Here is a 25,707-nt window from a genome sequence, read left to right on the forward strand (position 1 = left end):
ATAAAACATTTATACCTTACGGTGCTTTGTGTATGATTGATTGAATATTACTTTATTGCTATATGGATGACTTTCTCTTTAGATTTAGTTTGATACGACATATCCATGGCATTTATGCATAATATTTGGCTCTCTTGTTGTTTTTTGCATGACTATGTACTCTGTCAAGTGCTGCAGAAGATGTCGGTGCTATATAAATACATACTAATAATATGGTAGGACATTAGACTATGACTATGGTAGGATTAGATTGTGAGCTCCTCTGAGGACAGTCAGTGACATGACTATGTACTCTGTAATGTGCTGCAGGAGATGTCAGTGCTATATAAATACATACTAATAATATGGTAGGACATTAGACTATGACTATGGTAGGGATTAGATTGTGCGCTCATCTGAGGACAGTCAGTGACATGACTATGTACTCTGTAATGTTCTGCAGGAGATGCCAGTGCTATATAAATACATAATAATAATATGGTAGGACATTAGACTATGACTATGGTAGGATTAGAGTGTGAGCTCCTCTGAGGACAGTCAGTGACATGACTATGTACTCTGTAATAGGCTGCAAGAGATGTCAGTGCTATATAAATACATAATAATAATATGGTCGGACATTACACTATGACTATGGTAGGATTAGATTGTGAGCTCCTCTGAGGACAGTCAGTGACATGACTATGTACTCTGTAAAGTGTTGCAGGAGAGGTCAGTGCTATATAAATACATAATAATAATAATAATATGGTAGGACATTAGACTATGACTATGGTAGGATTAGAGTGTGAGCCCCTCTGAGGACAGTCAGTGACATGACTATGTACTCTGTAATGTGCTGCAGAAGATGTCAGTGCTATATAAATACATAATAATAATATGGTAGGACATTAGACTATGACTATGGTAGGATTAGAGTGTGAGCTCCTCTGAGGACAGTCAGTGACATGGCTATGTACTCTGTAATGTGCTGCAGAAGAGGTCAGTGCTATATAAATACATAATAATAATATGATAGGACATTAGACTATGGCTATGGTAGGATTACAGTGTGAGCTCCTCTGAGGACAGTCAGTGACATGACTATGTACTCTGTAAAGTGTTGCAGGAGAGGTCAGTGCTATACAAATACATAATAATAATATGGTAGGACAGACTGTGACTATGGTCAGTGCAGTTTCTAGGCTAAAATGCACCCAGGGCGAGGGTGTAAGAATTGCGCCCCCCCCCCCCCGGTATAGGTAGCCAGCTATAGGTGTCCAGCCCCCCCCCCCCCCCCCCCCACCCGAGTATAGGTGGCCAGGCATAGGTGAGCCAGTAAAGTTTCCCCCAGTATAGGTTAGCCAGGTAGTTGCCTCCAGTATAGGTAGCCAGTATAGTTGCCCCCAGTATATGTTAGATAGGCAGGCACCCCCCGTATAAGTTAGATAAGTAGGTGCCCCCAGTACAGGTTAGCTAGGTAGGGGCCTCCAATATAGGTAGCCAGTATAGTTGCCCCCAGCATAGGTTAGATAGGTAGGTGCCCCCAGTATAGGTTAGATAGGTAGGTGCCCCCAGTATAGGTTAGTTAGGTAGGTGCCCCCAGTATAGGTTAGTTAGGTAGGTGCCCCCAGTATAGGTAGCCAGTATAGTTGCCACCTGTATAGGCTAGCTAGGTAGGTGCCCCCAATACAGGTTAGATAAGTGCCCCCAGTATAGGTTAGATAGGTAGCTGCCCCCCAGTATAGGTTAGATAAGTAGCTGCCCCCCAGTATAGATTAGATTAGGTAGCTGCCCCTCAGTATAGGTTAGATTAGGTAGGTGCCCCCAGTATAGGTTAGATAGGTAGCTGCCCCCCAGTATAGGTTAGATAAGTAGCTGCCCCCCAGTATAGATTAGATTAGGTAGCTGCCCCTCAGTATAGGTTAGATTAGGTAGGTGCCCCCAGTATAGGTTAGATAGGTTGCTGCCCCCCCAGTATAGGTTAGATAGGTAGCTGCCCCCCAATACAGGTTAGATAAGTAAGTCGGAGCAGTGCTTTTCAGCGCTGCTAGATTTGGGCGCAGCCAGCGCCTCCATAGACTTCAGTAGAAATCACTCCTATTGAAGCGCTCAGTGAGTAACGTCGGCTCCGTCAGAAGACGGAGCCGAGGTTGCTTAAAAACATAATAATTCGGCCTCCAGCAATCGCTGGAAGCCAAATTATTTCATTCCCCCACTATCCATGGCGGCCTGGACAGGGAATAGTAATAAATCGGCCCGGACTTGTGCAGAAGCAGGATCAGCTATATACCGCTGTATCCTGCGCCCAAGTCTACTGGCGCCAATTTCAAATGTACTCTAGTAAGTGCCCCCAGTATAGGTTAAATAGGTAGCTGCCCCACAGTATAGGTTAGATTAGGTAGGTGCCCCCTGTATAGGTTAGATAGGTAGGTAGGTGCCCCCAGTATAGGTTAGATTAGGTAGGTGCCCCCAGTATAGTTTAGATAGGTAGCTTCCCCAGAGGTTAAGTAGGTAGGTAGGTGCCCCCTCATAATGGCGGGGGGGGAGCCGGAGCCGCGGGGAGGGCAGCCCGACCTCTCCCTCCCTCTCTCCGGGCCGCTCTCCATGCTCCCCCCCCCCCTCGGACTGCAGCAGAGTTATTGGGCAGGGAAGCGCTGCAGCTGCTATACACAGTTACTCACCTCCCTGGATCCGATCGCCGCTCACTAGCCGCCGGTCTCCTCCTCTGCAATGTAGCCACTGATACACACGCTGCTTCCTGTACATTGCAGAGGAGGAGACCGGCGGCTAGTGAGCGGCGATCAGATCCAGGGAGGTGAGTAACTGTGTATAGCAGCTGCAGCGCTTCCCTGCCCAATAACTCTGTTGCAGTCCGAGGGGGGGAGCATGGAGAGCGGCCGGGAGAGAGGGAGGGAGAGGTCGGGCTGCCCTCCCCGGCCTGCGGCTCCCCCTGCCATCACAGCGCCCCCCCCTCCTCTGCGCCCAGGGCAGCGGCACGGGCCGCACGGCCCTAGAAACGGCCCTGACTATGGTAGGGATTAGAGTGTGAGCTCCTCTGAGAACAGTCAGTGACATGACTATGTACTCTGTAATGTGCTGCAGAAGATGTCAGTGCTATATAAATACATAATAATAATATGGTAGGACATTACACTATGACTATGGTAGGGATTAGAGTGTGAGCTCCTCTGAGAACAGTCAGTGACATGACTATGTACTCTGTAATGTGCTGCAGAAGATGTCAGTGCTATATAAATACATAATAATAATATGGTAGGACATTATACTCTGATTATGGTAAGGATTAGATTGTGAGCTCCCCAGAAGACAGTTAGTGACATGGCTATGTACTCTGTAAAGTGCTGCAAAATACACATAATCTGGCAGAGTTTTCACAAAATACACATAATGCAAATAAAGATAGTCCTGCAGGGTTCCTGCTATATACACATAATGTGGTAGCATTCCCCAAAAATACATGTACTGCGGCAGCATTTCTGCCCCTCCTCCCCACCGCTGTCCCAACTGCCCCTCTTTCTAGCGCTTCTTCCTCTCCTGGGGCAACTATGCTGGCTACACTGAGGCAACTACGCTGGCTACACTGGGGGCAACTACGCTGGCTACACTGGGGGCAACTACGCTGGCTACACTGGGGCAACTATGCAGGCTACATTAGGGGCAACTATGCAGGCTACACTGGAGGCAACTACGCAGGCAGGGACGGATCTAGGGGGGCAGGCGGGTCTCTTGCCCCAGGCGCAGTTTGTTAAATTCTTAAAAAGGCGGCAAAATGAATGGCAGTTTAGGCGCCAAAACCTGACCTTGCCCCAGGCGCAACTTGGTCTAGATCCATCCCTGTACGCAGGCTACACTGGGGGCAACTACGCAGGCTACACTGGGGGCAACTACGCAGGCTACACTGTCTGGGGGCAACTACGCTAGCTACACTGGGTACAACTACACAGGCTACTCTGGGGGCAACTACGCAGGCTACTCTGGGGGCAACTACGCAGGTTACACTGGGGGCAACTACGCAGGTTACACTGGGGGAAACTATGCAGGCTACACTGGGGGAAACTACGCTGGCTACACTGGGGGAAACTATGCTGGCTACACTGGGGGCAGCTATGCAGGCTACACTGGGAGAAACTATGCAGGCTACACTGGGGGAAACTACGCAGGCTACACTGGGGGCAACTATGCTGGCTACTCTGGGGGCAACTACGCTGGCTACACTGGGGGCAGCTATGCAGGCTACACTGGGAGAAACTATGCAGGCTACACTGGGAGTTATAGTTATGCAGGCTACACTGGGGGAAACTACGCAGGCTACACTGGGGGCAACTATGCTGGCTACTCTGGGGGCAACTACGCTGGCTACACTGGGGGCAGCTATGCAGGCTACACTGGGAGAAACTATGCAGGCTACACTGGGAGAAACTATGCAGGCTACACTGGGGGAAACTACGCAGGCTACACTGGGGGCAACTATGCTGGCTACTCTGGGGGCAACTACGCTGGCTACACTGGGGGCAGCTATGCAGGCTACACTGGGAGAAACTATGCAGGCTACACTGGGAGAAACTATGCAGGCTACACTGGGGGAAACTACGCAGGCTACACTGGGGGCAAGTATGCTGGCTACTCTGGGGGCAGCTATGCAGGCTACACTGGGAGAAACTATGCAGGCTACACTGGGAGAAACTATGCAGGCTACACTGGGGGAAACTACGCAGGCTACACTGGGGGCAACTATGCTGGCTACTCTGGGGGCAACTATGCTGGCTACTCTGGGGGCAACTACGCTGGCTACACTGGGGGCAGCTATGCAGGCTACACTGGGAGAAACTATGCAGGCTACACTGGGAGAAACTATGCAGGCTACACTGGGGGAAACTACGCAGGCTACACTGGGGGCAACTATGCTGGCTACTCTGCGGGGCAGCTATGCAGGCTACACTGGGAGAAACTATTCTGGCTACACTGGGGGCAGCTATGCTGGCTACACTGGGAGAAACTATGCAGGCTACACTGGGGGAAACTACGCAGGCTACACTGGGGGAAACTACGCAGGCTACACTGGGGGAAACTACGCAGGCTACACTGGGGGCAACTATGCTGGCTACACTGGGGGCAACTATGCAGGCTACTCTGGGGGCAACTATGCTGGCTACACTGGGGGCAACTATGCAGGCTACACTGGGGGCAACTATGCTGGCTACACTGGGGGCAAATACACAGGCTACACTGGGGCAACTATGCTGGGGACAACTATGCTGGGTACACTGGGGGCAACTATATTACCTATTCTGAGGGCAACTATAATAGCTACTTATACTAGGGCAACTATACTACGGACAACTATACTACCTATACAGTACTGGAGTGGGGGCAGATATAATAGCTACCGAAAGTGGGGCAGCTATACTGGGGGCAACTATACTAGCTATCTATACTGGGGAAACTTTATTACATATACTGGGGCAACTATATTACCTATACTGGGGGCACCTATACCTGGCAGTACCTGCCGTGGCATGCGTAGTTTTCTGCACTCGCTCCTTTTTTGGGGGGTGGGGAGACTTATAATACCGAGCACCGGGTGTCACATGCCTTAGGTACGCCACTGGTGTCATTACTAACTTTCCTTCAGAGGACAGTTAGTAGTGACAGTATCCTATGAACTGTAAATATAGGAGGGGGGAATCAGATGTGCATTTGATTACTTTTAGGCCAACTGCTCATTATCTGCGGCATCTCCTGGCCTTCATGTTTGCTGTAGAAGAAATAAACAGAAGACCTGACCTCCTGCCTAACATCACGCTGGGATACACGATATATGATATCTGCATGTTAGAGGACCTAGCTGTACAGAGTGCTCTGAGTATATTATCCGGGGTGGAGGAGCCTGTGCCAAATTACAGCTGTGACCAGAAGAGCAAAGTGGTGGCTTTCATTGGACACTTGGAGTCTTCACCATCACTCGCTATAGCTGAAGTAAGCGGGATCTACAAATATCCACAGGTAATAATACCGTTATAGTTGAATTACTAAAGCAAAGTATGTTTACAGAGATTGTTCGTTCTGAAGGGTGTCCAGGTTTTCTGATAATAGAGATGGCAATGGCTGAGTTGTACTGGAATGGTCTCAACCAAGGAATGGAATGAAGATTTTTTCCCCCTCTTTCAATCAATGTAAAGAGTCACAGAAAAGAGGTCCACAAAGCATACCTGAGGCCTGGAACCCATTACAAGTCGCAATTGGCAATCGCAATCGGTGGCGTTTTGAATTAGCTTCTTGTAAGCAATTTCATGAGCGTTCTCCGGTGATTTTGGTAGCAATTTAAAAAAGTGTAAGCTTTTTGCCAGCGATTGTGATTGCAATTAGCGATTTCAGTTCTGATTGGTCATTTCAAATTGTTATAATTTTTTTACAGTTTGCAGTCATTTAAAATCACCAACAAATCGTTATGTGTAGCGATTCATGAGCAATTTGTGCAAACGCTCCCAAAATGCTGCATGTCCTGCGATTGCGATTTGGGTAATCACAATCGCTTCTGTGGAATTTGTCACATCCATTTACATTGGCAGAGCGTTTAGGGAAATCGCTGGTGATTTAAAGCGATCCCTAAATACTCAAAAAGCGCTCTAGTAGGTTTCAGCCCTAAATCAGCCAAGAAAAAATTTAGATACTTAACTCATTAGAGAAAAGTCTCTGGATTGCTCAAAGGGCTTCCCCAATCATACTGTGGCCTACCATTGCAGTTCAGGGTTCTTCTAAGCATATTTGACAATGGCTTGTGGAACATGCTTTCCTGGCCATGTACATATTCGTGAACAATCACAACAGTACTGGGCATGCGCGAGTAAGGCCTCGTTCACATCATTAGCGCAGATGGCTGTGCGATTGGAACGCAACGCGTCCGATCGCATGCCATCTGCGCTCCTATGCGCTGCGCTGCAGATCCTATTAATTACAATGAATGGGATCTGCGCTTCGATTCCCAAAAATGCGTGCAGCACGCGATAGCGCAATCGCGCTGCGACGCAGCGCATATGATGGGAACGGTAGAAGGGCTGTCTATGCCCTTCTACCGTTCTTGCGTGTCGCACACTATACACCTTAGGCCTCGTTCAGACTATACGCGCTGCCGTGCGCATTTTGGCAGCGCGTATAGTCTGAACGAGGCCTAAGGTCTGCACCTCTGCAGTAGTGCAAAGCCTCTCATACATGGCATTTTTCTTGCTTCCAGGAGAGGCTTTGCGCTACTGCGCAGGCATTGACCATTCTTGCACATGCACAGTATGGCCACACTCCTACATGGATGGGAGTATGGTCACAAAGATGTATAGGATCCTGAGCAGCAGTGGTGGCCACCGGGAGGATCCAGGAGGATCCCGTAAGCCTTTTGACTATCCAGAGGATTTCCACTAATTAGGTAAGGATTATGTTAACATATTTTCCTCTTCACAAGTTTGCTTTAAACGTGTATTGAGTGGAAAGGGCCAAGGACCATTTACTGTCTTATTCCTGTATATGTCCCTACTGGGGAGATTTCTTTTGCTTCTTGTTTACTTTTTTGCTGGGATCGCCTGGGACCTTCATGAATGTCTTCAGCTTTAATATAAACACTAGTGACCACAGAGACAGCAAATGAGGCATGGCAAGAGAAACTTGTGTCACCTCTAGTGTCAGCAGGCCTATGTGCCCATTTTAGTGTTTGGAGATCCGCACCTTAGTGTCTTGCACCTTCCGTGCACCTTCAGTGTCTGGCAGTCCTCCGGTGCCTCCTTAAAGGACATCCGAGCTGCGAGGGCTTCTTCCAGCTTCTAGGAGTCGATCAGGTCCCTCACTGTAGGTCCGCCACCCTCCAGGATGCCGCTGCCACCTTCAAAAGATTCCAACAACAGCCGTGGTCATGGGCTACTATTGTGCCAGTATTGAATAGTGGTGCTCAAATACCCCTTTTTAAAATTCGAGTTTGGTCGAATTCGAATAGTAAATTATTCGAGGTCAGTCGAATATTCGAGTCGAATAATTTTTACTATTCGATTCGACCTCGGACTTCAAGCTCACTATTCGAGTCGGTATTCGAGCTCACTATTCGAGCTGACTATTCGAATTGGCCTTAAATAGCTTCCAACACTTGTTTTGAGGGTGAATGATGCAAGAAACATCTTTTTTTCCAAGTAACAACAGCAAGTGATTATGTGGGGATGTTCCTTTAAAAAAAATGTGGAAAGAGAAGTTGTGTCCTTAATTTTGTTCAGTAGTGTTACTGTATATACTTGTTCTTCTTCTTCTTCTTTATCTTTCTTCTTCTTCTTCTAGATCTTCTTCTTCTATATCTTCTTCTTCTTCTTCTATATTGTCTTCTTCTTCTTCTTCTTCTTCATCATCTTCTTCTTCTTCTTCTTCATCTTCTTCTTCTTCTTCTTCATCATCTTCTTCTTCTTCATCATCATCTTCTTCTTCTTCATCTTCTTCTTCTTCTTCTTCATCTTCATCTTCTTCATCTTCTTCTTCTTCTTCTTCTTCATCTTCTTCTTCATCTTCTTCTTCTTCTTCTTCATCTTCTTCTTCTTCTTCTTCTTCTTCATCTTCTTCATCATCTTCTTCATCTTCTTCTTCTTCTTCTTCATCTTCTTCTTCTTCATCTTCTTCTTCTTCATCTTCTTCATCTTCTTCATCTTCTTTTTCTTTTTCATCTTCTTCTTCATCATCTTCTTCATCTTCTTCTTCATCTTCTTCTTCATCTTCATCTTCTCCTTCTCCTTCTTTTTCAATATCGTCTTCTTCTTCTTCACGTATTTCTCTTTTCAATTTTTTTTTTAAAGAAATGCAGCTATTTTTGAGCGTAACAAATAGCTGGTGGGCGCACGCATGTTGGAAGCGCCATTGTATGTGCTCCCTGGCAGTGGAAACACAAAGACAGCAGGAGGTAAATTCAGCAGCAGGAGGAGGAGGATGAGTGTGTGGCAGCAGGCAGTCAATGAGGCAGGCAGCTCGCCGTGACATAATAGCCCTGGTACCTAGCAGTGATACCAGGGCTGTAAATAAACACAACAGGAGGTCCCAGACAGCGGTCGTGCAGCCCACATTGTGTCCAATACACAACTGGGACAACACAGTTTTCAACCCGGGCACCTCAGAAAAATTAAACCTTTTTTTTTTTTTAATGGTTTGTTTGGTTTTGGTTTTGCAACCAATATAGCTATTGTTTGACGTAATAGCTGGTGGCAGAGTGGCAGCAGAAGGTAATTCTGTGTACCCTGGCAGTGGGAAACACAGACAGACAGCAACAGCAGCAGGAGGAATGGAGGAGTAATGTGAGCAGCTATTGTTTGACGTAATAGCTGGTGGCAGAGTGGCAGCAGAAGGTAAATCATCTGTGTAGTGTACCCTGGCAGTGGGAAACACAGACAGACAGCAGCAGCAGCAGCAGGAGGAGGTATGGAGGAGTAGTGTGAGTGTGGCAGCAGGTAGGCAGCGTGACATAATAGCCCTGGTACCTAGCGGTGATACCAGGGCTGTAAATAAACACAACAGGAGGTCCCAGACAGCGGTCGTGCAGCCCACATTGTGTCCAATACACAACTGGGACAACACAGTTTTCAACCCGGGCACCTCAGAAAAATTAAACCTTTTTTTTTTTTTTAATGGTTTGTTTGGTTTTGGTTTTGCAACCAATATAGCTATTGTTTGACGTAATAGCTGGTGGCAGAGTGGCAGCAGAAGAAGGTAATTCTGTGTACCCTGGCAGTGGGAAACACAGACAGACAGCAGCAGCAGGAGGAGGAATGGAGGAGTAGGCGAGCAGCTATTGTTTGACGTAATAGCTGGTGGCAGAGTGGCAGCAGAAGGTAAATCATCTGTGTACCCTGGCAGTGGGAAACACAGACAGACAGCAGCAGCAGCAGCAGGAGGAGGTATGGAGGAGCAGTGTGAGTGTGGCAGCAGGTAGGCAGCGTGACATAATAGCCCTGGTACCTAGCGGTGATACCAGGGCTGTAAATAAACACAACAGGAGGTCCCAGACAGCGGTCGTGCAGCCCACATTGTGTCCAATACACAACTGGGACAACACAGTTTTCAACCCGGGCACCTCAGAAAAATTAAACCTTTTTTTTTTTTTAATGGTTTGTTTGGTTTTGGTTTTGCAACCCATATAGCTATTGTTTGACGTAATAGCTGGTGGCAGAGTGGCAGCAGAAGAAGGTAATTCTGTGTACCCTGGCAGTGGGAAACACAGACAGACAGCAGAAGGGCAGTACACAGCAGCCCACTGTAGGTGTAAAATGTGTGGCTGCAGGCGACGTAATAGTCAAAGTGAACCAGGCTGGCTTAGTGAGCAGGAGCCAGGAGGTGGTAAAGGGTGGTAAGGCACATTAACGATGGTTCCGGCAGCCAGTTCATGTCCCCCTCTCGCCGACAACAGGGGCCAGGAACTCGCCTTCCACCCACGCCTGGTTCATCTTGAGAAACGTCAGTCTGTCCACAGACTTGTGAGACAGACGTGAGCGTTTCTCGGTGACCACGCCACCAGCTGCACTGAAGCAGCGCTCGGACAGCACGCTGGAAGGGGGGCAGGACAGCACTTCCAGGGCGTACTGCGCCAGCTCGCTCCAGATCTCCATGCGCTTGACCCAATACTCCATGGGATCAACAGGGGCATCGCTGTCAAGCCCGCTGTACGACCCCATGTAGTCAGCCACCATGCGGGTCAGGCGCTGGCTGTGACCGGAGGAGGATGCTGCTGCATGCATCTCCTCTCTAGTCACTGCTGCCGGAGCCTCTACAGTCCTGTAGAGCTCGTGGCTGAGAGACAGCAGGTCTGTGGGGCGCTTGCTGCTGCTGGATGCAGGCACCTGCTGCTGCCTCTGTGCTGGCTGCTGGACAGTGGGGGTGGAAGGCTGGGGGAAGGCTTCCTCCAAGCGCTCAACAAGGGCCTGCTGCAAGCTCCTTATTTGTTGCGCTGGGTCTCCTCCTGCAGGCGGCAGGAACTGGCTCAACTTCCCCTTGAGGCGTGGGTCCAACATCATGCTGATCCAGATGTCCTCCCTCTGCTTCATCTGGATCACCCTGGGGTCCCTGCGCAGGCACGTCAGCATGTGCGCTGCCATTGGGAAGAGGCGGGCCACGTCTGCTGGCACATCGACGTCAGTGCTGTCCTCATCCTCCTCCTCTGCCGCCTCATCCTCTCTCCACCCCCGCACCAACTCAGCTGCGCTGTGCTGATCCCCCTCATCAGCAGCCAGGTCAGGGACCTCCACCAAGTCCTCCTCCTCCTCCCCCTCAGAGGTGGACTGCGCAGCTGGTTGCCGCTCCTGCTGGTCCAAGGCTGCCGCTCCCTGTTCCAGCAAAGCATCGAGGGCCCTGTTCAGCAGAGAAACCAGGGGCACCCACTCGCAGACCATAGCATGGTCCCTGCTCACCATGTTTGTGGCCTGCAGGAAGGGAGCCAGCACAAAGCACACCTGCTGCATGTGCCTCCAGTCATCATCGGGGACGATGGACGGGATGTTGCTGGTCTTGTCCCTTCTCTGAGCTGCGGAAACAGTGGCCAGGGCAAGGTACTGGTTGACAGCGTGCCTCTGTTCAACCAGACGCTCCAACATCGCCAGGGTGGAGTTCCAGCGAGTCGGAACGTCAAGGATCAGCCGATGGCGTGGCAGATCCAGCTCCTTTTGCACGTCTTCCAGGCTCGCACAGGCTGCAGCCGAGCGCCGGAAGTGACGCACAACATTCCTTGCCGTTTCCAGCAGTTCGCCCATCCCCTGGTAGGTGCGCAGGAACTTCTGCACCACCAGGTTCAGCACGTGGGCAAGACAGGGGATGTGGGTCAGGTTTCCCCTGTCTATTGCGGCAACCAGATTGGCCCCATTGTCGGCCACCACCTCTCCGACTCTGAGGCCTCTGGGGGTCAGCCAAATCCTCTCCTGCTCCTGGAGTTTGGCCAACACATGGGTTGCCGTCAGCTTGGTCTTCCCAAGGCTGACCAAGTGCAGCAGCGCTTGGCAGTGGCGGGCCTTCACGCTGCTGCTGAGGCGGGGGGTTTGGCCAGGTGTGCCTGGGGATGGCAGAGGATCGGAGGAACCTGCTGCAGTTCCCCTGACCCTGCGGGGTGGCACCACCCACTGTGTTGCTGCTGCTGCTGTGCCCGCTGCTGCTCTCCCATCCTCACCCCCTTCCACCAAGCTGACCCAGTGGACAGTGAAGGACAGGTAGCGGCCTGTCCCGAAGCGGCTGCTCCAGGAGTCCATGGTGACGTGGACCCTTTCACCAACCGCGTGCTCCAGCCCTCGCTCCACATTGGCCATCACAAAGCGGTGCAGTGCAGGAATGGCCTTGCGGGCAAAGAAGTGTCTGCTGGGGAGCTGCCAGTCTGGGGCTGCGCAAGCAAGCAGCGCACGAATGTCGCTCCCCTCCTGCACGAGCGTGTACGGCAGGAGTTGGGAGCACATGGCCCGTGCCAGCAAGCCGTTCAGCTGCCGCACGCGACGGCTGCTGGGAGGCAGAGCCCTAACCACCCCCTGGAAGGACTCGCTCAAAAGGCTCTGGCGTGGCCTTTTGCTGACACGGGAATCAGCAGACACAGCAGAGGAGGCCACTGAGGACTGGCTGCCAGAACAGGCCTCAGTGTCGGCGGCAGGAGTTGCAGAGGGGGGAGGAGCAGTGCGTTTCCGCACTCCTGCTGGTGCTGCTGGAGGAGCAGGAGGGCGGGTGGCTGCTGTTGCTGCTGCTGCTGCTGAAGGCTGTGCAGTGATGGGTGTGGTGCCACTGCCAGCACCAGATGCCTTCAGCCTCTGGAACTCCTCATGCTGGTGGAAATGTTTAGCCGCAAGGTGGTTGATGAGCGAGCTGGTGCTGAACTTTAAGGGGTCTGCACCTCTGCTCAACTTCCGCTGACAGTGGTTGCAAGTGGCGTACTTGCTGTACACAGTGGGCATGGTGAAAAACCGCCAGATTGGTGACAGAAACATCCCCCTACGGCATGGAAGCGCTGCTGCCTGTCTCCCTGTGGTGGTTGGGGGGGGGGCTTGGGTGCGGCTGGTGGTGGTACTGGCTGATGCTGCTGCTGCTGCTGCTGAGCCTGAGACACCAGCAGGCTGTGGGACGCTGCCAATGCTTGCAATGATGCGCCTCCTTGCAAGGCCCACAAGCGCATCCTCCTCCTCCTCCTCAGAGCTGCTGAGGACGACATCCCCTGGAGGTGGTGGCACCCAGTCTCTGTCTGTCACCGGGTCATCATCATCATGCCCCTCCTGAAACATGTCCTGCTGGGATGATGACCCCCCAAACTCCTCTCCTGATGCATGGATGGGACGCTTGACTGTCGCCACAGTCTTGCTGTCCAATCCCTCCTCCCCCAAAGTGCCCATCAGCATCTCCTCCTCAAAATCGCCAACAACAGCAGACAATACCCTGATGGTGCCTGGGGTAAAAAGACTGCTGAGTGACAGGTCGGCGACTGATGGTGAACTGGCCTCCTCCCCAGGCCCTGCTGGGCGGCTGCTGCGAACAGGGGTGGTGGTGGTGGTGGTGGTGGTGGTGGTGGTGAGGGTGGAGGCCTCGGATGCAGAGCTGATGGCGGGCTGCTCATCCTCCGTCATGAGTTGCACCACAGTGTCTGCATCCTTTTCCTCAATGGGACGTTTCCGACCCGGCTGGAGGAAAATGGGAGCAGGTGCTACACGCTGCTGCTGCTGTGTCTCTGCAGCGTGAGTTGCAGATGCTCCTGCTGGGCGGCGCCCAAGGCGTCCACGGCCAGTGGCTATGGGAGGAATGTTAGCCACTGACGCTGCTGCTGCTGCTGCGGAACTGTGCATGGTGGCGCGCCCGCGGCCGCGGCTTGCCACAATGCTGCTCCCTCTCCTCCTGATTCCCATGCTGCCCTTCCCCTTGCCCAAACCGCGCTGGCTGCCACTTCCAGACATCTTCAATGTTTTGGGCGTATAGACAAAAGTTTTTTAAAAGGGCGGGTGAAAAGTGGGGTACTTTAATGGAGTGGGTTGGTTGGTGAGGTGACTGAGTGAGTGTCCCCTAGTACAGTAAGTAAGTAGTAACAGTCAGGAAGTACAACTAGCAGTTACAATAATCAGTAGTAATCACAAGTAAATTTAGTGTGTGTACACTCAGACAGTGAGTGCACGCACGCAGGAGCTAGTAGCCTATGAACACAGTGACTGAGTGTCCTAGACTCCTAGTACAGTAAGAGTAAGTAGTAACAGTAAGTAGAACTAACTAATTACAATAATCAATCAGCGATCAGAAGGAAATGGAGTGTGTGTTGTGTGTGTACACTCAGACAGTGAGTGCACGCACGCAGGAGCTAGTAGCCTATGAACACAGTGACTGAGTGTCCTAGACTCCTAGTACAGTAAGAGTAAGTAGTAACAGTAAGTAGAACTAACTAATTACAATAATCAATCAGCGATCAGAAGGAAATGGAGTGTGTGTTGTGTGTGTACACTCAGACAGTGAGTGCACGCACGCAGGAGCTAGTAGCCTATGAACACAGTGACTGAGTGTCCTAGACTCCTAGTACAGTAAGAGTAAGTAGTAACAGTAAGTAGAACTAACTAATTACAATAATCAATCAGCGATCAGAAGGAAATAGAGTGTGGGTGGTGTGTGTACACTCAGACAGTGAGTGCACGCACGCAGGAGCTAGTAGCCTATGAACACAGTGACTGAGTGTCCTAGACTCCTAGTACAGTAAGAGTAAGTAGTAACAGTAAGTAGAACTAACTAATTACAATAATCAATCAGCGATCAGAAGGAAATGGAGTGTGGGTGTGTGTACACTCAGACAGTGAGTGCACGCACGCAGGAGCTAGTAGCCTATGAACACAGTGACTGAGTGTCCTAGACTCCTAGTACAGTAAGAGTAAGTAGTAACAGTAAGTAGAACTAACTAATTACAATAATCAATCAGCGATCAGAAGGAAATGGAGTGTGGGTGTGTGTACACTCAGACAGTGAGTGCACGCACGCAGGAGCTAGTAGCCTATGAACACAGTGACTGAGTGTCCTAGACTCCTAGTACAGTAAGAGTAAGTAGTAACAGTAAGTAGAACTAACTAATTACAATAATCAATCAGCGATCAGAAGGAAATGGAGTGTGGGTGGTGTGTGTACACTCAGACAGTGAGTGCACGCACGCAGGAGCTAGTAGCCTATGGACAGTGACTGAGTGTCCTAGACTCCTAGTACAGTAAGAGTAAGTAGTAACAGTAAGTACAACTAACTAATTACGATAATCAATCAGCGATCAGAAGGAAATGGAGTGTGGGTGTGTGTACACTCAGACAGTGAGTGCACGCACGCAGGAGCTAGTAGCCTATGGACAGTGACTGAGTGTCCTAGACTCCTAGTACAGTAAGAGTAAGTAGTAACAGTAAGTACAACTAACTAATTACGATAATCAATCAGCGATCAGAAGGAAATAGAGTGTGTGTTGTGTGTGTACACTCAGACAGTAAGTGCAGTGCGCACACGCAGGAGCTAGTAGCCTATATGAACAGTGACAGTGAGTGTCCCTACGGGTACAGTAAGAGTAAGTAGTAAGTAAGTACAACTAACTAACAATAATCTATCAGTAATCAGAAGGAAATAGAGTGTGTGTACACACAGACAGTGAGTGAGTGCACACACGCAGGAGCTAGCTAGTAGCCTATAAACAGTGACAGTCAGTGAGTGTCCTACTCCTAGTACAGTATAACTACAATACTATTAGTAAAGGACAGCAGAAATACTGGTATAGATGAGAGAAATAAACAGAGGACAGCTGCCCACAGAGGCAAGGCCCCCCTGAGGCCTAAACCTGTAAGCTTGCAGCAGCTGCCTGTCTCTAATGTAACACACAAGCTACTAACTAAAATACAATGTCTAAATAACTAACAACAATATAGGTGTGTATAGGAGGTGTATGTGAGCAAAAACGCTAGGTAAATGACCACAATAGAGCTCTTGCTAAGCCAAAGCACAAAGGAGCAACTCTCTCTCTGTACAAGTCTCAGGCAAGCACGGAGAAACGGAACATGGCGGCCGCTATTTATAGGGTAGGGGCTGGCCAGGGTCCCCCTCTGTGATTGGCTGCCGTCAGAGGGCCTGGGAGCCCTCTGATTGGCTCTAAGGACATCAATCTGGGCTATGACGCTATTCGAGCTCGGTACCGAGCTCGAATAGCGCCGGGTTGCTCGAATAGCTCGAATAGTGAATGGGCTATTCGAGTGTACTCGGATAGCCCATTCGAATAGCTCCAGCTATTCGGAGCTCGAATACCGAGCTCGAATAGCTGAAAAAGAGCTCGAATATTCGAGCTACTCGAATATTCGAGCTCTGCTGAGCACCACTGGTATTGAACGCACTTCACAGAATTGGGAGCATTATGCAATTGTGCAGCTTAAGCCTTGTAATGTTTTGGAGGGAACAGTTGCACCCAGAAGGGTAGCTAGATTACAGCAAGGGGCCTAATAGATTTCTAGGGTCTAGAAAAAGCCCCAGGTATGTAAATCCAATCCTCCCCCAGTTTGTTGGATGACCTTTAGGTCATGGAAACTCCAGGTCTGCATTAATGGAATGGTGTTAAGTGCATGCTGCCATCAGCTGGGCCAGTGAGTGATGCATCGGCTCCTGTATTATCTGTATGCAGTGCACCGGCGTACCTACCGGGGATGCGACCCCCTCAGCCGCAGGGGGGCCCGGGGCTGCTCTGGGGCCCGCTCACTGTGCGTGGGGGGAGCGCTGCTCTGGATCCCCCAGCAAGGTGCTCAACTGGCCGCAGCGTCTAATAGACGCTGCGCCAGTTCATTCCCCGCAGCCCCGCTCCAGCAGCCTGCATAGTCTCCGGCAGGCAGAGCAGGGCTACGGCAAGATGGCCGCCGAAGAAGCCCTACACTGGAGACTATTTGTGTCTCTAGTACAGGGCTTCGGCAGCCATCTTGCCGTAGCCCTGCACTCTGCCTGTCAGCGCGGGAGATGTGCTGCAGGAGGACTCGGGGAGCTGCGAGCCAGATGCCAGGAGAGGAGAAGACTTCTGTCAGGTAAGTGAATTGTTTTTTTTTCACAGGTGCATTTTTTTTTCTAGTGTCTGCTGCCTACATTGTGATTTTCAGGTGTCTGCTGCCCACATTACGATTTTCAGGTGTCTGCTGCCCACATTATGATTTTCTGGTCACTGCTGCCCACATTGCGATTTTCTGGTGTCTGCTGCCCACATTATGATTTTCTGGTCACTGCTGCCCACATTGCGATTTTCTGGTGTCTGCTGCCCACATTACGATTTTCAGGTGTCTGCTGCCCACATTGCGATTTTCAGGTGTCTGCTGCCCACATTATGATTTTCTGGTGTCTGCTGCCCACATTACGATTTTCAGGTGTCTGCTGCCCACATTGCGATTTTCAGGTGTCTGCTGCCCACATTACGATTTTCAGGTGTCTGCTGCCCACATTACGATTTTCAGGTGTCTGCTGCCCACATTGCGATTTTCTGGTGTCTGCTGCCCACATTACGATTTTCTGGTGTATGCTGCCCACATTAGGATTTTCTGGTGACTGCTGCCCACATTGCGATTTTCTGGTGACTGCTGCCCACATTGCGATTTTCTGGTGACTGCTGCCCACATTGCGATTTTCTGGTGACTGCTGCCCACATTGCGATTTTCTGGTGACTGCTGCCCACATAAGGATTTTCTGGTGACTGCTGCCCACATTAGGATTTTCTGGTGTCTGCTGCCCACATTACGATATTCTGGTGACTGCTGCCCACATTAGGATTTTCTGGTGACTGATGCCCACATTGCGATTTTCTGGTGACTGCTGCCCACATGGCGATTTTCTGGTGACTGCTGCCCACATTACGATTTTCTGGCCCACATTACGATTTTCAGTTGAACACTGCCCACGTTACGATTGTCTGGTGAATGCTGTCCACGTTACGATTTTCTGGTGAACGCTGCCCACATTATGATTTTCTGGCCCACATTACGATTTTCTGGTGAACACTGCCCACGTTACGATTGTCTGGTGAATGCTGTCCATGTTACAATTTTCTGGTGAACGCTGCCCACATTACGATTTTCTGGTGAACTCTGCCCACATCACGATTTTCTGTCCCACATTACGATATTCTGGTGAACGCTGCCCACATTACGATTGTCTGGTGAATGCTGTCCACGTTACAATTTTCTGGTGACTGCTGCTCACGTTACGATTTTCTGGTGACTGGTGCCCACATTACGATTTTCTGGTGAACTCTGCCCACATTACGATTTTCTGGTGAACTCTGCCAACATTATGATTTTCTAAAGGCCCACATTACGATTTTCTGGTGAACTCTGCCCACATTACGATTTTCTGGCCCACATTACGATTGTCTGGTAAAATGTTGCCCACTTTACAATTAATTTACAGTGAAACGCTGCCCCATTACGATTATTTGGCACCTATGGGGGGGGGCCCCATCCAAATATTCGCAGGGGGGCCCAGTGATTTCTAGTTACGCCCCTGATGCAGTGGTACTACAATACATCCAGTGTGCACCATCAACAATAACAGTGTGGGAAACTGGGAATGCAGAGCATTTCTGGGCACCAGTGCAACAATATTATATGGGCCAAGGCCCATGAATTTATAGCAAAGAAAAGAGGAGAAAATTGACTCTACAGGCCACAGAGTGGTTCACGCCAAACTTACACAGCTGACTGATAAACTTTCAGCTCGGACTTCTCAGTGTGGGATCTTTTTGGTGCAAGGATCATCTCTACACCTTTGTCCTCCAAACTCTGGAGGAGAGCAGTGGTGGGTCGAAATGTCGCATATGCAAAATTGTGCATCGAAATTCGCAATTACACATCGTAACTGTAATGCAACATTTCAGAGAAAATCGTAATTAATTTTGTGTGTAATGGTAATACTTCATAATTTCACATAATTGTTTGTGTAATTTTCACGTTATTTCGCGTAACTTTAGCGGTGAATAGCAGAGCCTCCATATATGCTGTTGCTACCAAAATTGCTACATATGTTAAGTAGTGGGTACAAGTAAAATTTTTCAAAAAGACCTCATAGTTTTTGAGAACATCGATTTTAAAAATGCAAAGAAAAATTGTTGTTAAACTGTCATTTTTCTGAGTTTAAAATACATCTTTTCCTTGCATTTTTAAAACCGATTTTCTCAAGAACTACAAGGTCTCTTTGGAAAATGTGTCTTTTTTTTACTTGTACCCACAATTCTCAGTAACATATGCAGCAATTTTGGTGTCAGTAGCATGTATGGGGCCTTTGCCATTCGCTGCCAAAGTCGGCGTGTAATTACGTGAAAATTACGTGAAATTTTACGCGAAAGTACAAATGACTATTGGAAATCAATTAAATTTACATATCATAATTATGTATAGGCGTATTTGCGAGAAAATGTATGCAAATTTTTGTGTAATTGTAATTAGCTGATTGTGCTCCCTGCCTCAGCTTATTACACTCACTCTGTCCATCTCTGATGGAACAGAACTGGCTCTGCAGACTCCTCCAGCATCACTATTGTACAAAGAACTTGGAGAGGGGTAGAGAGGCAGGGGAAAGGGCTCGGAACACAAGAGCCTGCTGCACGCTGAATAGGGACTGTCTACAAATCTTTGTCTGCAAAACTTTGTATTATTCTTTATTAGTGGCTGAGCAGATGCAGTCATTAGAACAACTGCGCAGAGAGCAGAACATTTTTTCTTGCCCTTAGTTGTCAGTCTCTGAGGATGAAGTCCCCTGTGGCTTCTGGGACCCATGCGGCTGCATCCCTTGCAGTGTCTATAGTTACGCCCCTGAGCACAGCGCTGTACAGGGGACAGCCCTGTCACTTAACTGTCCCCAGGAGTGGCTCACAATTGAATCCCTCTCATAGGCTGATGCCTATGAGAGGTATGAAAGGGTAGTGTATTGTATGGATCACAGTCAGGGCCAGTTTAGGGGGGAGGGAATCTCCACACAGTATTCCAATTAGGTAGGGACTACAGATGACAATGAAGGTCACACTTGTATCACTATAATTACAAGTGGGCAGTGTTCTGTTCATAAAGTTCCAACTGATATTAGAGGCAAATTCTCCCCTCATTAACCACTTCCCAACCACAGGTTTTTCCCCTTAAAAACCAGAGCAATTTTCACATCACGCTCCTCCCATTCATTTGCTCTTAAGTTTATTGGTAAATTAGGCTTTCTTTGGGCTGTACTTTTTGCTGAGAATTATTTTATTCTAACTGCATTTTATAGGGAAAAAAAATAAAGAAATTAGATATTTCTTTCAGCCATTATAGTTTTAGAATAAAACGTGCTGCTGTGGATAAAACTCACACTTTTTATTTGCCCATTTGTGCTGGTTATTACACCATTTAACTACTTTAAGACCACCTCACTCCAATTGGCGTGAACGCGGCAGCTCCCCCCGGACAACGTAACGCCAATTGAAATTAAGTCCTGGGGGCGTGGTTTGCAGGGCATCGTGCGTCTACACTTCAATGACGGAGTTTAATTCCATCATCAGTCTCCCAGCAGTGATCGCCGCTAGGAGACTGTTAGACGGCGAAACCGTCATCTATTTACATCATACAGCACTGTGATCTACAGCAGCGATGTACTGGGGACAGCCGTGTCACTCGGCTGTCCCCTGAGGAGGCACAACAAGAGCGATTGGCTCTCATAAGCTGATGCCTAGGACAGCCGATCGCTGTTATTGGCTGGCGGGGTGAGGGAGGGAGGGGGGAATTAATAAATAAATAAGAAAAAGGAATTTTATTGAAAAAAATATATAAATAAATACCAAAAAATAATAATAAACGAATACTGCACGAGGGATCAGAGCCCACCAACAGAAAGCTCTGTTGGTGGGCAGAAAAGGGGGGGGGAATCACTTGTGTGCACAGTTGTATGGCCCTGCGGGATAGTGCCCCTGCTAACTATGAGATCTGAAGCGAGAATTATTGTCGCTTCAGTGTCTCTTTAAGTAGAAAAGTGGGAAGTGCTTGGACATGCTTATGTACTGGAGATATCCTTGTGGCATACTTGCATACAAGAGTATATCTGGTAAACAGGGGAATTAGGGTGTGTGTGACCCCCAATGCCTTGGTGACAGATGTATCACCTCTTTGATAGCTCTGTGGTTGCATGCGGTGTACAGAGGCATAGCAATAGGGGGTGCAGTGGTTGCGACTGCATCAGGGCTCTTGGGGCAGAAGGGCATCGAGGGGCCCACAACTGCAGTATTAGCTCTCTCTTGCTCCTGTGCTCATAGTAATTAGAGATGGCCCGAACCTCACGTCCGTGAACCTCCGCAAATGTTCGCGAACATGCAAACATTTGCGAACCGTCATAGACTTCAATGGGGAGGCGAACTTTGGAAACTAGAAACACTTATGCTGGCCACAAAAATGATGGAAAAGATGTTTCAAGGGGTCTAACATCTGAGTTTTTGCATGGGGGAGTGGGATACATGCCAAAAGTCCCAGGTAAAAATCTGGATTTGATGGAAAGCAGCGTTTTAAGGGCAGAAATCACTTTGCATGCTAAATTGGAGGCCTAAAGTGCATGAAAACATCTTGCATGTTTATACATCAATCAGGAAGTGTAATTAGAGTACTGCTTCACACTGACAGACCAAACTCACTGTGTAACGCACCGCAAACAGCTGTTTGTGTTGTGCTGTGCTGGACTGGTGCGCACCATGGCGAGAGTGCAGGCGATAGCGGTTTTCATGCCCATATGGTCGCCAGGCTGAGGTAGCTCAATGATAGAACAACAGTGACTATCCAGCTGATCGAATTTGGTCTGTCCACAATTAAGCAACAACCTTATTATCTTTGGTGTGCCACCCCCCGAGACACTCATATAGCCGTCGGTCATTGCTTCATTGTGATATGCAAGCCCCTTCACCGCGGCAAGGTAACAATCACGAAGGGGAATTGACACATGTACATGCCTTTTGTTTTGTTGTTGCAGCTGCAGTGCAGCCAGAAAAATTAGGCAGACATGTACACACACCGGAAAAATTATTATAGCGGCTGCAGCTAGCAGCGGCCTTAAAAATTTGGGAATCCGCCTGGAGCCTGGACCCTGTGGTGGCTGAGAAGGCAATCAAGCAGCCTGCAGGCAGAGATGCTGTGTGGGGAGTGACTTAGTCTTGGGGCAAGCAGTCACACATGTCCAGACAGAGATGTTGTATTTGGGGACTGACTTAGTCTTCGGGCCAGGGATGCTCGGATGTGCCTCATCCACGAATTCGGAAATCCGCGTGGTTGCAAAAAAAAATCCGCATTCGGCCCCGCCGCATGCGGATTTTCGTCCGCGTCCACGCAACCACGCGGATTTTTTCCCGTGAATGGCATAATCACGCGCGGATTCACGCCCGGAGGCGGATTTTCTTTTAACGTTAATAACAAAGCCGCCATACATGCTACAGTCCCCCAAATAGCATGGATTATCGAGGTGATAAGGGGCAACATAACTTCAACATAAAAAATTCCCCCCCAAAAATTTTTTCTAGAGAAAATGGATTTTAAAGTGAAATCAACACTTTAAATGGGGCTATTAATTGGTAATAAGTGGTTTTAAAAAGGGATATACGCGTTAAGCAGTCAAAGAGGTGAAGGCGAGTTCCAATGGCACTTGGCGGCGAAGGTACCGCTGGAGGAGGATGAGTGGCTGACGGCAAAAAGGCTCCAGAGAGGTTTTTGTAATTTTTTTTTTTTTTTTTTTGCAGCAATTAGCAATGACATCGCAGCAGAGTTGTCAGTGGACACGGGCAGTGTGAACGCAGAGTGCAGTGGTGGTAGCGACTGAGTCAGGAGAAGGACTATGCGGGCGGTCAGTTCAGCAGCACAGAAGGACCACGGCAACATACTGGTGGTAGTAGTAGCAGCACAGCGTCATAGTGCTGGCCAAAAAATTAAATGCACCCGGTGACCGGGGCAGTGTGAACGCAGAGTGTAGTAGCGACTGAGTCAGGAGGACAAAGCGGGCAGTCAGTTCAGCAGCAGCAGCACAGTAGTAGTAGCACAGCGTCATAGTGCTGGCCAAAAAATTAAATGCACCCGGCGACCCGGGAAGTGTGAAGGCAGAGTGTAGTAGCGACTGAGTCAGGAGGACAAAGCGGGCGGTCAGTTCAGCAGCAGCAGCACAGTAGTAGTAGCACAGCGTCATAGTGCTGGCCAAAAAATTAAATGCACCCGGCGACCCGGGCAGTGTGAACGCAGAGTGTAGTAGCGACTGAGTCAGGAGGACAAAGCGGGCGGTCAGTTCAGCAGCAGCAGCACAGTAGTAGTAGCACAGCGTCATAGTGCTGGCCAAAAAATTAAATGCACCCGGCGACCCGGGCAGTGTGAACGCAGAGTGTAGTAGCGACTGAGTCAGGAGGACAAAGCGGGCGGTCAGTTCAGCAGCAGCAGCACAGTAGTAGTAGCACAGCGTCATAGTGCTGGCCAAAAAATTAAATGCACCCGGTGACCCGGGCAGTGTGAACGCAGAGTGTAGTAGCGACTGAGTCAGGAGGACAAAGCGGGCGGTCAGTTCAGCAGCAGCAGCACAGTAGTAGTAGCACAGCGTCATAGTGCTGGCCAAAAAATTAAATGCACCCGGTGACCCGGGCAGTGTGAACGCAGAGTGTAGTAGCGACTGAGTCAGGAGGACAAAGCGGGCGGTCAGTTCAGCAGCAGCAGCACAGTAGTAGTAGCACAGCGTCATAGTGCTGGCCAAAAAATTAAATGCACCCGGCGACCCGGGCAGTGTGAACGCAGAGTGTAGTAGCGACTGAGTCAGGAGGACAAAGCGGGCAGTCAGTTCAGCAGCTCAGAAGGAGGACCATGGCAACTTACTGGTAGTAGTACCATAACACCAAAAAATTAACCAAGGTAGGCACTAGGCAGGTAGTAAATGTCTTTATAAAGGCAGGCATAGTTAACAACAGCACATGCAGCAGCCACTTCATGTCCCCCTGTGTCCGACAATAGGGGCCAGGAACTCACCTTCCACCCAAGCCTGGTTGATTTTCAGGAAGGTGAGTTTGTCCACAGAGGCGTGGGAGAGCCGAGAGCGCTTCTCTGTGACCACGCCACCGGCCGCACTAAAGCATCTCTCTGAGAGGACACTGGAAGGAGGGCAGGATAGGAGTTCCAGGGCGTACTGGGAAAGCTCGCTCCAGATGTCCAGTCTCTTGACCCAGTACTCCAAGGAGTCCACGGGGCTGTCGGTGTCATTGAGCCCGCTGGATGACCCCATATAGTCAGACACCATGGTGGTCAGTCGTTGCTTGTGCTGGTTGGTGGTGGATGCTGTGGCGGGCACCTCTGTTCTGGGCTGCTGCACTGCATACAGGCTCTTGCTTAGGCTCTTCAGGTCTCCGGGGCGCCAGTTGCTGCTGCTGCTGCTGGTGGTTGTTGTTGTGCTGCTAGTGGCAATGGCAGGCACCTCTTGCTGGCTTGGCAGAGCAGTTACAGTGGGGGTGGAATGCTGGGGGAATGCTTCCAGTAGTCTGCGCACAAGGGCCTCCTTCAACTCCCTTGTGCGTTGCTCGGTGGTGGATGGCGTCATTAAGTCTCCCAGCTTCCCCTTCAGACGGGGATCAAGCATCAAGGTAATCCAGATGTCCTCCCTTGAACGCATCTGGATCACCCGGGGGTCCCTGCGAAGGCAGCGCAACATGTGCACAGCCATGGGAAACAAGTGGGCCCTGCCAGCAAGATCTTCCTCGTCCTCGCCATTGTCCCATAACGCATGCCTGTCCTCTTCCTGTGCCATGTCGTTGTCCTCCTCAAACCGCCATCCACGTACAACGCCTGCTGCACTCTGCTCCTCCTCCTCCTCCTCATTCAGGTTAGGGACCTCCAACTATTCCACTACCTGCTGTGAGCCCTCCTCTGAGCTGGACTGTGCTGCCATCTGCTCCTGTTCTTCCAACTGCCTCAGGGCTTCATCCCCACGCTCAATTAAATTGTCCATTGCCTGCTCCAATAGACAAACCAAGGGCACCCACTGGCACACAGAGGCCCGCTCCTCACTGACCATCTTGGTTGCCTCCAGGAAGGGACTCAGCACCAGTCATACTTGCTGCATCAGTGTCCACTGAGTGGCAGTAATCATGGGAACTTGCTGGTTGCTGGGGACACTTGGGTCTAGCATGTAGGCCCTAAGAGCCAGCCTGTGCTGACACAGCCGCTCCAACATGGCCAGAGTCGAATTCCAGCGAACTGGCATGTCGATGATCATCCGGTGTTGTGGCCTTCCATACTGCTGCTGTAAGGTGGACAAGAGTGCAGAGGCAGTGGCTGACAAGCGGAAAAAGCGTACCACCGCCCGGGCATCCTGCAGCAGCTCGCTCATCCCCTGGTAGGTGCGCAAGAAGCGCTGCACCACAAGATTGAGCACGTGGGCCAAGCAGGGGATGTGCTGGAGGTTTCCCTGCTGCACTGCTGCCACCAGGTTGGCCCCGTTATCGGCTGCCACATACCCCACTTCCAGGCCTCTGGGGGTCAGCCACCTCCACTCCTGCTTCCTGAGGGCGGCCAGGACGTTGGTGGCCGTAAGCCTCTCCTTCCCCAGGGTCACCAATTTTAAAAGGGCTTGGCAGTGCCGAGGCTTGGCGCTGCTGCTGCCGAGGCGGGCTTGCTTTCCGGGTGCTGAGGGAGTGTCGTGACAGGACCCTTCTGCATCCCCCCTGATCCCGCGTGGTGGCACCACTAGCTG

General features: G+C 50.0%; 1 protein-coding gene across 1 annotated transcript in view; it reads left to right on the plus strand.

Moving 5' to 3' along the window:
* The window catches only part of LOC137504558 (vomeronasal type-2 receptor 26-like), a 136,588-nt gene that overhangs the window by 53,166 nt on the left and 57,715 nt on the right, over positions 1 to 25,707 (plus strand). Inside the window, exon 3 of the mRNA XM_068233140.1 lies at positions 5,715 to 6,006. Coding sequence (XP_068089241.1) covers positions 5,715 to 6,006 — 292 coding nt within the window. The remainder of the gene's footprint in view (positions 1 to 5,714; positions 6,007 to 25,707) is intronic.

This window comes from Hyperolius riggenbachi, chromosome 4, assembly GCF_040937935.1.
Source record: "Hyperolius riggenbachi isolate aHypRig1 chromosome 4, aHypRig1.pri, whole genome shotgun sequence".
NCBI classification, from domain to species: domain Eukaryota; kingdom Metazoa; phylum Chordata; class Amphibia; order Anura; family Hyperoliidae; genus Hyperolius; species Hyperolius riggenbachi.